The sequence below is a fragment of the Sebastes fasciatus genome, chromosome 4, assembly GCF_043250625.1.
Source record: "Sebastes fasciatus isolate fSebFas1 chromosome 4, fSebFas1.pri, whole genome shotgun sequence".
Classification (NCBI taxonomy): Eukaryota; Metazoa; Chordata; class Actinopteri; order Perciformes; family Sebastidae; genus Sebastes; species Sebastes fasciatus.
The window spans coordinates 4,986,756-5,001,931 of NC_133798.1; the positions used below are offsets into that span (position 1 = coordinate 4,986,756).

The following is a 15,176-nucleotide window of genomic DNA, read 5'->3' on the forward strand; positions in this document are numbered from 1 at the left end:
AATCCCTAATCTGCCCCATGCTTCCCCCCACACTCGACCCCCTACAATTTGCATACCGCCCAAACAGAGGCACAGAGGACGCCATCGCCCATGTACTACACACCGCCCTCTCCCACCTGGAAGGAAGGGACACCTATGTGAGGATGCTGTTCGTGGATTACAGCTCAGCGTTCAACACCATAGTGCCCTCCAGGCTCGTCAGTAAGCTCAAGGATCTGGGCCTGAACACACCACTATGAATTTTAAATCCCAGTTTGTGGTTTTACCTATGATACACTTTCTCTTTCTCTGAATCAATCATATCATTAAAATCGTTCTTTTTAAAATCTCACTTTCTTAATAATTTCATTTAGAATATATCTAAAGATATAGTCTGTATGAACTTGGATCCTGGACTTTCTGACGGGACGCCCCCAGGTGGTGAGAATCAACAACCTCACCTCGACTTCACTGACTCTAAGCACAGGAGCGCCTCAGGGCTGTGTTCTCAGCCCCCTCCTGTACTCCCTCTACACCCACGACTGTGTGGCAACAAGAGCTTCAAACACCATCGTGAAGTTTGCGGACGACACAGCAGTTGTGGGGTTGATCTCCCATGGCGACGAGATGGCTTACAGGGAGGAGGTGACCACCCTGGAACAGTGGTGTCAGAACAACCACCTCTCCCTGAACATCTCAAAGACCAAGGAGGTCATCGTGGATTACAGGAGGGGGGGTTGCACTCACCCCCCAGTCACCATCAACGGCACAGCGGTGGAGAGGGTGGACACCTTTAAATACCTGGGTGTCAACATCCATAAGGACTTGACATGGGCCACCCACACCACCGCTGTAGTCAGGAAGACCCAGCAGAGACTGTACGCTCTGAGGCGACTCAAGACTTTCAGACTGAAACCGCAAATCCTCAGGGACTTCTACCGGGGCACCATAGAGAGCCTCCTGACAGGCTGCTTCACCACCTGGTTCGGCAGCTGCACCAACGTGGACCGTAAGGCGCTGGAAAGGGTGGTGCGCTCGGCCCAACACATCACCGGGTGCGAGCTGCCCAGCCTGCAGGAGCTTTACACCCAGCGGTGCCTCAGGAAGTCCCTGAGGGTCATTAAGGACACGACACCCCCCCACAACAGCCTGTTCTCCCTCCTGCCCTCTGGTATGTCGTGTGGTGAGTTTTCTATATGACCCAAACGCAGAGTAACCAGCAGGAACGGAAGTTCTTTAAACAAAAGCGAGCTTTAATTCAGCTGACAAAATCCAGAAATCACAAAACGAGGAGGGGAACAAAGTACAAATGAAAACACACCAAAACCAAACTGAGAACAAAAACAAAACTACAAACCAGAGGGTGCGAGAGTCACGGGCAGGAGGAACACTAGGAACACTAGGAACACGGAGGACAAGGGACTGGGAAGACAAGTACGAACCAACAAGGACAGAGGGGAAACACACAGGCTTAAATAACAGACAAGATTACACACAGGTGAAACAAATCAGGGCGGGGCAGACAATCAACCAAAAGGCGGGAAAACAGACAAAGGAAGGAAGTAAACCCAGACAAGACACAGGAGGAGTGAATCACCAAAATAAAACAGGAAACACCAGAAATACATACAAATAAACCACATCCAAAACCACAACAGTTCACAACAACAAGCTGGCACAGCCAGAACACAACATAGCCCCCCCCTCAAGGGACGGATCCCAGACGTTCCACAACCAGAACCGGGTGGGCGGAGGGGGGCCCGGAGGAGGGACTCCAGGAACCCTGGGCACCGACCATCTCAGGCGGACGGCCCGAGGGCAAAACCGGGACAGAGCCTGGGAACTCGGGCGGACGGCCCGAGGGCAGGGCAGAGTCCGAACCGAGAAACTCCGGCAGACAACCCGGGGGCAAGGCAGAGTCAGATCCGGGAAACTCAGGCGGACGGCCCGGGGACAGAACCGGGACAGAGTCTGGGAACTCGGGCGGACGGCCCGGAGGCAGGGCAGAGTCCGAACCGAGAAACTCCGGCAGATGACCCGGGGGCAAGGCAGAGCCAGAGCCGGGAAACTCGGGCGGACGGCCCGGGGGCAAGGCAGAGCCAGAGCCGGGGAACCCGGGGTCCCGGAACCGCGGCCCAGCAGTCACAGGAACCAGGTTTTTGGGCTGAAACCCAGGCGAAACAGGAGGTGACGGTTGCGACCCAACCGGCGAACCAGACGGAACAGCAGGTGGCGGTTGCGGACCAACCGGCGAATCAGCCGGTGGCGGTTGCGGACCAACCGGCGAATCAGACGGTGGAGGTTGCGGCCCAACCGGAACAGCAGGTGACGGTTGCGGCCCAACCGGAACAGCAGGTGACGGTTGCGGCCCAACCGGAACAGCAGGTGGAGGTTGTGGCCCAACCGGAACAGCAGGTGGAGGTTGCGACCCAACCGGAAAAGCAAGTGGAGGTTGCGGCCCAACCGGAAAAACAGGTGAAGGTTGCGGCCCAACCGGAACAACAGGTGGCGGGTGCGACCCAACCGGAACCGCAGGTGGCGGTTGCGACCCAACCGGAACAGCAGGTGGCGGTTGAGACCCAACCGGAACAGCAGGTGGCGGTTGCGGCCCAACCGGAGCAGCAGGTGGCGGTTGCGGCCCAACCGAAACGGAGGTCGACCCGACCCCCGACAGGAGACGTGGAACGGAGGTCAGCCGGACCCCCGACAGGACACTTGGAACAGAAGTCGGCCGGACCACCGACAGAAGACGTGGAGCGGAGGTCGACCGGACCGCCGACAGGACACGTGGAACAGAAGTCGACCGGACCACCGACAGGACACGTGGAACAGGAGTCGGCCGGAACGCCGACAGGACACGTGGAACCGGAGTCAGCCGGACCGCCGACAGGACACGTGGAACAGGAGTCGACCGGACCGCCGACAGGACACGTGGAACAGGAGTCGACCGGACCGCCGACAGGACACGTGGAACAGGAGTCGACCGGACCGCCGACAGGACACGTGGAGCAGGAGTCGGCCGAACCGCCGACAGGACACGTGGAGCAGGAGTCGGCCGGACCGCCGACAGGACACGTGGAGCAGGAGTCGGCCGGACCTCCGACAGGACGCTTGGAGCAGAGGTCTGCCGGACCTCCGACAGGACGCTTGGAGCAGAGGTCGACCGGACCTCTGACAGGACGCGTGGAGCAGAGGTCGACCTGACCTCCGACAGGAAACTTGGAGCAGCGGTCGACCAGACCTCCGACAAGACGCTTGGAGCAGAGGTCTGCCGGACCTCCGACAGGACGCTTGGAGCAGAGGTCGACCTGACCTCCGACAGGAAACTTGGAGCAGAGGTCAGCCGGACCTCCGACACAGGAGTAGACTTGGATTTGGATGGAACACTGAGCAATTTAGGAGAACGCCGCCTCTGGGACCCACGCTTCCTTCTGTGAGATCCCACCCCTAGCATGACCTCTGGCTCGAAGCTAGTGTCCTGGATGCCAGCATGGCGAGGAGCAGACTGGAAACTCCGTGGGCCTCCCAGGGCAAGGCGGGTTCCCAAGAACCGATCCGGGGCTGATGCTAGCCTAGAGCTAGCTGACTGCTGGGGCATGGGCCGGAAGCTCAGGAAGCCAACAGGCCGGGGCTGAGGCTGATGCTCGGGCCGAATCCGGATGCCCAAATGGGCATAAAAGCTCTCTGCTGGGGTCATTATGGTAGGGTTGGTTGGTTCTGTCGTGTGGTGAGTTTTCTATATGACCCAAACGCAGAGTAACCAGCAGGAACGGAAGTTCTTTAAACAAAAGCGAGCTTTAATTCAGCTGACAAAATCCAGAAATCACAAAACGAGGAGGGGAACAAAGTACAAATGAAAACACACCAAAACCAAACTGAGAACAAAAACAAAACTACAAACCAGAGGGTGCGAGAGTCACGGGCAGGAGGAACACTAGGAACACTAGGAACACTAGGAACACTAGGAACACGGAGGACAAGGGACTGGGAAGACAAGTACGAACCAACAAGGACAGAGGGGAAACACACAGGCTTAAATAACAGACAAGATTACACACAGGTGAAACAAATCAGGGCGGGGCAGACAATCAACCAAAAGGCGGGAAAACAGACAAAGGAAGGAAGTAAACCCAGACAAGACACAGGAGGAGTGAATCACCAAAATAAAACAGGAAACACCAGAAATACATACAAATAAACCACATCCAAAACCACAACAGTTCACAACAACAAGCTGGCACAGCCAGAACACAACATGGTAGAAGATACAGGACCCCCAGGACTCTCACCAGCAGACTGAGGAACAGTTTTTTCCCCCAGGCCATCAGACTTTTAAATCTATAATTAATTTGACACATTCTTACACAAAAATATTTCTTATACTGTATATATTGTTAATACATATGTTCTTAATATGCCCTTGTATAAAGTATTTCCTTTTATAATTGTAATGTAAATGTAAATGTAATATAATTTATTATTTAATGGAGCTTCCTAGCGAAAAGTATTTCACACGTTTGTACCTGTACAACCGGCGTGACAATAAACATCTTGAATCTTGAATCTTGAATCTTGACTACATGGAAATCAGAGAGCTCTTTGAGCTAAATCAGAGGACCCTGTCCCAGTGGGAAGAGTTTAACATGAAGCTGTGCCAATGTGTTGTAATCTGTACTGTGATTTATCTTTTGATGAAAGCTCAAGAGCCTAAAAACAGCCTGCGTTTGTCTTCCAGGTTCTCTCAGCGTCAGAAAGAGGGGGCTGCTGCTGCAGGGAACTTGTGTTGTCCCTGCTCCAGCTGCTGTCCAGGCCCTCCTTCCAGCAAAAGGACTGTCCTCTGTACATTTGGGAAAATAAATTCTTTTGCATATATTGTTAAATAGGTGCACACTATGACTGGGGATGTGATCTAAAAGGGTTAAACAGGCATTTTTTTAAAAAACTTGACTTTAAAGGTCCCATACCATGCTCATTTTCAGGTTCATAGTAGTATTTTGTGTTTCTACTAAAAAAAGTTTTTAATTTGTATTTATTTGCACATATATAAAACTACACAAAATCCAATCAATGAAAAAAACACAAGAAATGTATCAAGAGAGGTCAAGAAGCCACATGCTTATACAAAGGACCTCCCCCCCAACCCCAGGAGAAAAAAAAACAATAACAAAAAAGCTGCATGCTGTAATGTAAAAAAAAACCTTTATTTTCCTCATACTGTCTGCTTGAATATACCTGTATTTACCCTCTGCCTGAAATGCTCCGTTTTAGTGCATTTCAACGGAATTGCAACAGAATTGCGTTGCCTGGCAACAGTTTGGGTCCATGTGTACTTCCTGTCAGCTGATGTCATTCACATACACTGCAACAGTAAATGAACTGGGACACATTTAGAATGTTATATATACATTCAAATATATACACATACACTATTTATTCTAAACACACTCATTTGCATATTCCGGAAAGAACTTGGCTGTGATGCCCTTATGACATCATGATGACATCATACCACCAAACCTCAGAAGTTTAGAACACACACACAGTGTTCAGATTCAGTCATATTGAGATTCAATCAATCAAAATCAGACTCAACATCTTGTTGCTCTGAAAGTGGTGTTAGAAACTTCTTAGAAATATTATCATTGACAAAGACTGCAGAGGACACTAACTCTCTCTCTTCTCCAGCTCTTGGAACAAGTTGAGGTACGTGAAAAATCCAGTCACTCATGTTAATATGACTTATTTAGGAGTAAGCAATAATTCAGAGTTAATACCTGGAAATACATTTTAAAAAATCACAATTTCAATTTGTTCCACAGTGTTTTTCTAATTTGTAGAGCTCCATAGCAGCACGTCAGAACTAAGTTCAGCGCCTGCAATGGATAGGACTAGGTCGACTAGGAGGCTTCAAAGGAGGACCTGTCCTTACACCTCTCAGGACGATGTCCGTGTGAGGCTATTGAAGAGGAGAGCCAGAGAAGACGAAGCAGCACTGTCCTCTTCAGTGGACGTTCACAGAGGTAAGTTGATCATGTGAAACTGCTGCTGGGAGTGTATACCATCATCATCTACTGAACACCAGGTTCAGACAGAGGTGGAAGTTGATAGATAGATAGATAGATAGATAGATAGATAGATAGATAGATAGAATATGTTAGAATACACTATAAATATGCCAGACTACTACAACTAGCTTAGAAAAAATTAAATACAAACATAGAATAATATCATACTATATACAATAGCAAAGTGTGAAAAGAAATGACGAGCTATTCCTTTAAAGGTCCCATATCGTGCTCATTTTCACGTTCATACTTTTGTGTTTCTACTAGAACATGTTTACATGCTGTAATGTTCAAAACACCCTTTATTTTCCTCATACTGTCGGCCTGAATATGCCTGTATTTACCCTCTGTCTGAAACGCTCCGTTTTAGTGCTTTTCAACAGAATTGCAACAGAATTGCGTTGCTAATCAACAGCTTGGGTCCATGTGTACTTCCTGCCAGCTGATGTCATTCACATACACTGTAACAGTAAATTAACTGGGACACATTTAGAATGGTTACTTTTAAAACCGTGAAATGGTCTAAATATTGTATATTTGTGACATCACAAATGGACAGAAATCCTAACGGCTTGTTTCAAACACAATTTCTGAATACGGGCTGTGTGTATTTTTTCGTATATTGAGCGTTTTGATAGTTTAACAGTATTTTATATAATACTTAAACCTACTTTATAATATAAAAGAAATGAAAATCACACTTTTTACAATATGGGACCTTTAACTAAGAGGCAGCAGAGCAGAAAAGACTTGTGTCATTTTGGAAGACTCCGAAAGACGGTCTGTGTTGTCATTTAGTTTGAAGGACTTATTTTCCACATTAGGTCCTGTGACTGTCAACAAGCTGATGTATCTCTGTTTTTTTTCTCATCTGTAGAAAACCTCATCTTATCTGCGGAGGATGAGAGCAAGAGAGGCGGTAAGAGAAAGAAGAAGAGGACGCCAGACCTGGACCTGACAGAGACCAAGGACGACAAACTGTGCACCCCACAAAATTTGCCCACACACGTTCAAAGAGGTCAGTAGATAGTGATACATGTCGGGTTTGGCTTTATGTTAAGTGTAAGCACTAATTCAGAGTTAATACCTTGAAATAAATAAAACAAAATTACAATTCAAATTTGTTCCACTGTGTTTTTCTAATTTGTAGAGCTCCATAGCAGCACGTCAGAACTAAGTTCAGCGCCTACAATGGATAGGACTAGGTCGACTAGGAGGCTTCAAAGGAGGACCTGTCCTTACACCTCTCAGGACGATGTCCGTGTGAGGCTATTGAAGAGGAGAGCCAGAGAAGACGAAGCAGCACTGTCCTCTTCAGTGGACGTTCACAGAGGTAAGTTGATCATGTGAAACTGCTGCTGGGAGTGTATACCATCATCATCTACTGAACACCAGGTTCAGACAGAGGTGGAAGTTGATAGATAGATAGATAGATAGATAGATAGAATATGTTAGAATACACTATAAATATGCCAGACTACTACAACTAGCTTAGAAAAAATTAAATACAAACATAGAATAACAATATCATACTATATACAATAGCAAAGTGTGAAAAGAAATGACGAGCTATTCCTTTAAAGGTCCCATATCGTGCTCATTTTCAGGTTCATACTTTTGTGTTTCTACTAGAACATGTTTACATGCTGTAATGTTCAAAACACCCTTTATTTTCCTCATACTGTCGGCCTGAATATGCCTGTATTTACCCTCTGTCTGAAACGCTCCGTTTTAGTGCTTTTCAACAGAATTGCAACAGAATTGCGTTGCTAGTCAACAGCTTGGGTCCATGTGTACTTCCTGCCAGCTGATGTCATTCACATACACTGCAACAGTAAATTAACTGGGACACATTTAGAATGGTTACTTTTAAAACCGTGAAATGGTCTAAATATTGTATATTTGTGACATCACAAATGGACAGAAATCCTAACGGCTTGTTTCAAACACACAATTTCTGAATACGGGCTGTGTGTATTTTTCCGTATATTGAGCGTTTTGATAGTTTAAAGGTCACCTATAATGCAAAATGCACTTTTCCATGTCTTTTAAACATCAATATCTGTCCCCAGTGTGTCTACAAGTCACCATAGTATCATAAAAGACCATCCTCTCTCTTTTTCTCCTGCTCCGTTTGTCCGGAAATGGGTGTCGAAACAACGCTGCGCAGCTTTTCTTTTCTTCTGACGTCGTTAGAGAATTAGCCATATAAGGGTTTCCTGGTCGAACCAGAGAGAACCTTCAGTAGCTGACCCCGCCCCACAGCGCGTCACTGTCTCTCCTCCTCAACCGAACTTGAGCAAAGTAGCTCCTACTGTTAGTCTGCAAGAACCAGCAGAACAGGCTTCATGTACTCCCATCATCTAAATATAACATGTTCTTTCACAAAGGCTTTATGTAATTACACTGTTTAAACAGATGATATTTATATATTATATATATTTGATGTCATGCATGTAGCAGATTACAGGTAGTAAATAGTGACTGTAAGCAACACAACACATTTCTGTTTCACAGTCAAACTTTATTTGAGTTGACAGATGACAATATTAATTATTCACAGCATTTGTAATCATCTCACCTGCAGTTATGTTAACATGGTACAGGAGAAAGTCTTCAGCTCTGGTAAACTATGGTAAGCTAAGCTCCGGTGGTCTGTAGTCATGGTAACACAGAGACAGCTACTACTGTAAATAATATACCATTACTCTGATCTTCCATACATTTATCTTTTAGCAGAAATAATGAACTGACTACTGTTTCACATTTTCTATTTTCCACCCTGATGGTCGCTGTGTTTACACACCGTGTCATAGCGGTAGCATGTAGCTAACCCGTTAGCATGTAGCTACATGCTAACGGGTTAGCTACATGCTACCGGGTTAGCTCTGTATCTCCATGTAAACAGAGCCATCTGCTCTCAGCTGTCTGCTCTCCTCTGGGATGATTCTGTCGGTCATTTCTCACAGATGGATCTGTAAAGACAGACGTAAAACAGAGTGTATGTTTACGGTTTACAGAGTTGATGCATGAGGTAAACACTGAGCTAACCAACAGAGATATAAACAGCATTATTTACCTGAGAGAAACCGTCAGGAAAACCTGGAGTCTGGACCGCAGATGTTCATCATGTGTCGCCGATTTCTGATCAGATTCCTCCGGTAACGTGCGCTGGGTGAAGTTTCTGGTTTATAAACTTTAAAGTGGTTTATAAACTTTATTCTAGCTGTATGATTGAATGTGTGTGTTATTAGAAATCCGTAAGTGTGGCAGCAAACGCTTCAGGGTGTCGGGTCAGGACACTATTTAGTGCTCAGGTGTGATTTCAGATGAATAAGAGATGCAGTCCAAGTGTATGGTAATGGCTGTTTATCAGCAGATAAAGTAAACAAAACAATGGTTTCTGTGTGGTACGAAAAAAGGAATGTCCAAAAGTCCAACTGTCCTCTCCTTAACTGTGTTTTACTCTGCCGTGCTGTATTGGGGAGCCTGTTCAGTGCAGGCACACTGGTGACACATGCCCAGCGCATGATCGGGCACAGGTGATTGGAGGAGGAGACATTCACACTGGTGACACTTGTACAGCGCATGCTCACGAACAGGAGATAGTGGGAGGAGGCATGCGCAGAGGCATGGCCTTTTTTACACTAGCTGCTATCTCTCCACTCGTCTCTCTCTCCAGAGCTTCTCCGGGAGGGAGGGGGAGATAGTGACGCTGTGTTGTTGAGGACGTTTGATTGACAGAAAACGCTGACCAATCAGAGCAGAGTGGGAGGAGACAGGCTGTGAATCAGGGGTTTTCAGACAGAGGCTGAATTAGGCTCTGAGGCAGGCAGACTCAGGCTGCAGTATGAGAAGAATAAAGGGTTTTTTGAACATTGCAGCATGTAAACATGTTCTAGTGCAACATTAAAATACATCTATGAACCTGGAAATGAGCATAATATGAGACCTACAGAGCTACAGACACAGAAATCAGCACTTTTGGAAATGGGCTGAAACAGAGGTTATAGAGACATGCTGGAATGCATGATCTGATTGTTTTTTTGAAAAAAAAACTTCAGAGACATGGTTTGGAGGTGTCTGAGACCTATAATAACTAGTTTAAATGGAGTATAATATGTGACCTTTAACAGTATTTTATATAATACTTAAACCTACTTTATAATATAAAAGAAATGAAAATCACACTTTTTACAATATGGGACCTTTAACTAAGAGGCAGCAGAGCAGAAAAGACTTGTGTCATTTTGGAAGACTCCGAATGACGGTCTGTGTTGTCATTTAGTTTGGAGGACTTATTTTCCACATTAGGTCCTATGACTGTCAACAAGCTGATGTATCTCTGTTTTTTTTCTCATCTGTAGAAAACCTCATCTTATCTGCGGAGGATGAGAGCAAGAGAGGCGGTAAGAGAGAGAAGAAGAGGAGGCCAGACCTGGACCTGACAGAGACCAAGGACGACAAACTGTGCACCCCACAAAATTTTCCCGCACACGTTCAAAGAGGTCAGTAGATAGTGATACATGTCGGGTTTGGCTTTATGTTAAGTGTAAGCACTAATTCAGAGTTAATACCTTGAAATAAATAAAACAAAATTACAATTCAAATTTGTTCCACTGTGTTTTTCTAATTCTTAGAGCTCCCTAGCACGTCTGAACTAAGTTCAGCGCCTACAATGGATAGGACTAGTTCGACTAGGAGGCTTAAAAGGAGGACCTGTCCTTGCAGCACAAAGACCGTCTTGCAGCACAGGACAATGGTCTCCGAAGGTGAACACTCAGACACCTCTGAAGAGGAGCTCCGTGTGAGACTGTTGAAGACGAAAGCCAGAGAAGACGGAGAAGGACCGTCCTCTTCAGTGGACGTTCACAGAGGTAAGCTGATCATGTGAAACTGCTGTTGGGAGTGTTTACCATCATCATTTACTGAACACCAGGTTCAGACAGAGGTGGAAGTTGTACTCAGATCTTTCACAGAAATACCCATCAATTGTGTTTTTGCTATATTGATCTAAATAGACTTCAGTTACAAAGAAAAACAAATCCTCACTTCCCTTTAGTGATTGATAGACAGATATACAGATAGATATACAGACAGATGGAAAGATAGATAAATGGATGGATGGATAGATAGATATAAAGAATATGTTGGAATACACTACAAATATGCCACACTACTACAACTAGCTTAGAAAATATTAAATATGAACATAGAAAAACAATATTTTACTATATACAATAGCAAAGTGTGAAAATAAATGATGAGTTATTCCTTTAACTGAGAGGCAGCATAGGCGAAATTGGAGCAGCAGAAAAGACTCATATGTGTCATTTTGGAAGTCACAGAGTGACGGTCTGTGTTGTCATTTAGTTTGGAGGACTTATTGTCCACGTTAGTGCCTGTGACTGTCAAAAAGCTGATGTTCCTCTGGGTTTTTTTTCTCATCTGTAGAAAACCTGACGGAGACCAAGGACAGGACCAAACTCTACTCTGCACAAAAGTTGCCCGTCCACATGCGAAGAGGTCAGTAGATAGTGATACATGTCGGGTTTGGCTTTATGTTAAGTGTAAAATTCATATCAGAGCTTAAGCATTGGCGGATTAAAGTGGTCAGCGGCCCCTGGGCTACTCTTTGTATGGGCCCCCGCAACCTTACTCATCATGCTTTAAACTTACCAAAAAAAAGTCATTTAGTGTCATGCATAAAAGCGTTCTAGGAATATTACACGTACACAGTCGGGGAACACTTACGTTTACAAACACATTGAGACAGCCTTTAATCTAAACCTTGAGATATCTAGTCAATTCAGGGGTTTTCTTTAGTAGATCCGGGTCACGGTGTTCTTTCAGACGTTGTGCTGTTCGTTTTTGTGGCTCCGTGATCATATTTTCTTTTTGACATTTTGCCACTATTCTGTCCAGTGAGTGACGTGTTACTTTAAAAAAAAAATTGACCTCATGAACCTGGTCACATCATCGGGCCAGGCTCATAAGGTCAGCTGATTGGGTAGATGTGTCCCTCTTCATTTTTTTTTATGTTTCTTGTGGGCCAACAGGGGTAACGTTTTTTTTTTCCCCTCTGAAGTACATTTAAGTAATTAAAGATAATCTGGCCAATATGGGGCCCCTGAAAATAGGCCGCAGCCTATAGGCCAGTCTGTGCATTAATCCACCCCAGAGCTTAAGTAAAATGTAATTAGTGCTCCTCACAACTGTATTAAATCTAAATGTTGTTTGTCTTTTTAGCTGCATTCGAGGCCAAATACAAACAACAGAAGAAGCTCGGCGAAGGAGGGTGTGGATCTGTGTTTGCTGGCTATCGCAAAGCAGATCATTTGCCTGTAAGTATTACACACACATTTTTGCACACACACATGCATACACACACACACGCATATACACACACACAGTACGGACAGGAAGTGCTAACAAAGTTTGTGTCTCGTAGGTTGCCATCAAACACGTTCCAAGCGAGACTCAGTTCATCAAACACGTGGTGAGTTAAGATCTGCTGTATTCAACACGGCACTCTCTTATTGGATGTATTATGGATGAATCCTGCTTCTCTTCTTTGGAGCTTCTCTCACTCATCCTCCACTTTGTTGTGATGTTTCAGTACAAGAACGGGAATACGGTCTCCGTGGAGGTCGCCGCCATGTTGAAACTCGCCGCCAATACAAGTGGCTCAGCGGCCTCCTCGGCACCTGTGTCCCTACTGGACTGGTATGATCTGGAACAGGAGCTGATCCTGGTGCTGGAGAGACCAGTCCCCTGCGTGGACTTGGCCACGTACATCTGCTCAAAGGGAGGCTCCTTAAAAGAGGAAGAGGCCAAGGTGAGCTACTGGAGGCTATTATTTTTTGCAATTTAGGGCTTATTTTGACCATCATTTCTATTCATTATTTTACATTGTACTCACCAAAGTAATTACACTTCCACGTTGGCGTCACTTCTCAGACCCGGAGGTAGCCCACTGAGTAACAGCCATGAAGAAATGTCAAAGCACCCTCCTCTCCGATCCCTCATCTCTCTCTTATTGTTTGTCAGATCATCCTGAAACAGCTGCTTGATGCAGCAATTGAGCTTCAGGATAAGGGCATCTTTCACCGGGACATCAAGGTGCAAAATATCTTGATCGAGACTGGCTCGGACGTCCCGCGAGTTCGCCTCATTGACTTTGGTCTGAGCTGCTTTGTCAAGAGCTGCTCCACTTACCAACACTTCTACGGTAAGATGTCTAGCTTCTACTCCTGCTCTTCACTAACTTACTCATCTGTGACTTTTACGTTTAAAGAAAGCTCCTCCTCCTCCTCACCGTCTTATCATTATGTCTGTATATTCTAGGTACCGCTAATCACATCCCTCCGGAGTTGTACATTAATCAACGCTACAGGGCCGGCCCCACCACAGCGTGGCAGATGGGAGTGGTCCTGTTTGAAGCGCTCCACAAGAACACATGTTTTGAGACCCTCGCGTTCCTCCAAAACAGTCTGAGAATCAGGAAGACGCTGTCCAAAGGTAACAAAAACATACACAAACATGTCAACAGACACTAATCTGTTCATTTCAGTTCACGTTCTGATGGATCTCTGTAGTCATCACCTTCATCTTTCTTCTCCTTCTTTCTCTACAGATTGCAAGGATTTCTTGCAAAAGTGTCTGATTGAAGACCCCAAACAGCGCCTGACCCTGGAGCAGCTCAAGCATCACCCATGGCTCAGTTAAACCAACCCGGAAACACACACGTCCTCGCCAAACTATACTGAAGTCATCCAAGTACTAATGCTGCTCTCTCTTTACGCTCTTTCTTTCTCTCTTTGACAGGAAAAACTTGAGGAACCGGGGTGGCCAGCTTGTGATAGGCTGGCGGAAGAAGAATGTGATGAACCGAGGCGACCAACCTGTGACCTGGCCTGGCGACCCGGTCACCACCCTGTGATGGCCTGGCGACCCGGTCGCCACCCTGTGATGGCCTGGCGACCCGGTCGCCAGCCTGTGATGGCCTGGCGACCCGGTCGCCAGCCTGTGATGGCCTGGCGACCCGGTCCCTACCCTGTGATGGCCTGGCGACCCGGTCGCCAGCCTGTGATGGCCTGGCGACCCGGTCGCCACCCTGTCATGGCCTGGCGACCCGGTCGCCACCCTGTCATGGCCTGGCGACCCGGTTGCCACCCTGTCATGGCCTGGCGACCCGGTCGCCACCCTGTGATGGCCTGGCGACCCGGTCGCCACCCTGTCATGGCCTGGCGACCCGGTCGCCACCCTGTGATGGCCTGGCGACCCGGTCACCACCCTGTGATGGCCTGGCGACCCTGAACAGGTCACCAGCGTGTGTGCCCTGCATTTGCCCTATGTCAGCAGGGATTGGCTCCAGCCCCCCCCTGTGATAGGATAAGCGGTTACAGATGATGGATGTATAATATTCATTGTTTGCCCTTTTTTTTTGCAGATCCTGTAGCAACCCCAGCCGTTCAAGGAGAGGGGATCTCTCTTTGAATTGCCTTTCCCGAGGTTTCTTCCCATTTTCCATCTGGCCTCAGGATATTGGAGGAGTTTTTCCTTGCCTTCTTAGAGAGCTTGGGCTGGGCAGGTTCTGCTCATATTCCAATTAGCCGTTATTTAATGTGATATTTAATACTGAGCCATGAAAATAAACTTGAATTAAATTTAAACCCAATTAATTCCTCTTTTCTTTAGCCCACAGAGAATCTGTTTTTTTCTAAATGCATTTTGAGTTAAATAAATATATGTCAAAAAAGTCAAAGTGTAGTATGTCATGAAAAACTCATAGTCATAATATGTAGTAGCATAGTATGTCATAACAAATGTCATGGAAAAGTCATAGTATAGTATGCCATAAAAGGTCATGGACAGACTGGTTATGCCTGTATACAGGAGTCCAATAGATTACATTTATGGTCAGAGACAAGGTCTATCAATGAGAGGGAGTTTATATTCAGGCCCAGAGTAAATACGAGGTCAAGGGCGTGGCCTCGGTTATGAGTTGAACCAGAGACGTGCTACACCAGGTTGAAAGAATCAGTAATGTTTAGTAATTCAGTGGCATAATGGTTTGACGGGTCATCAACATGGATATTAGAATCCCCTATAATAAAAATGATATCATGA

General features: G+C 46.2%; 2 protein-coding genes across 2 annotated transcripts; one reads left to right on the forward strand and one right to left on the reverse strand.

The window, feature by feature from the left end:
* Positions 1-540: 540 nt before the first annotated feature.
* On the reverse strand, positions 541-3,693 carry LOC141766873 (uncharacterized). The gene is made up of 3 exons (XM_074634048.1): positions 3,329-3,693; positions 2,789-3,112; positions 541-666 (listed from the first exon to the last, which is right to left on the reverse strand). Exons 1-3 carry the CDS (start codon positions 3,674-3,676, stop codon positions 541-543), a joined length of 798 nt encoding a protein of 265 aa, XP_074490149.1. The 5' UTR covers positions 3,677-3,693.
* Positions 3,694-10,781: 7,088 nt separating this feature from the next.
* On the forward strand, positions 10,782-14,719 carry LOC141765545 (serine/threonine-protein kinase pim-1-like). Its single transcript, XM_074631598.1, has 8 exons — positions 10,782-10,921; positions 11,499-11,570; positions 12,294-12,388; positions 12,496-12,543; positions 12,664-12,882; positions 13,095-13,275; positions 13,392-13,565; positions 13,681-14,719. Exons 1-8 carry the CDS (start codon positions 10,804-10,806, stop codon positions 13,770-13,772), a joined length of 999 nt encoding a protein of 332 aa, XP_074487699.1. The 5' UTR covers positions 10,782-10,803; the 3' UTR covers positions 13,773-14,719.
* The last annotated feature ends 457 nt before the right edge of the window (positions 14,720-15,176 follow it).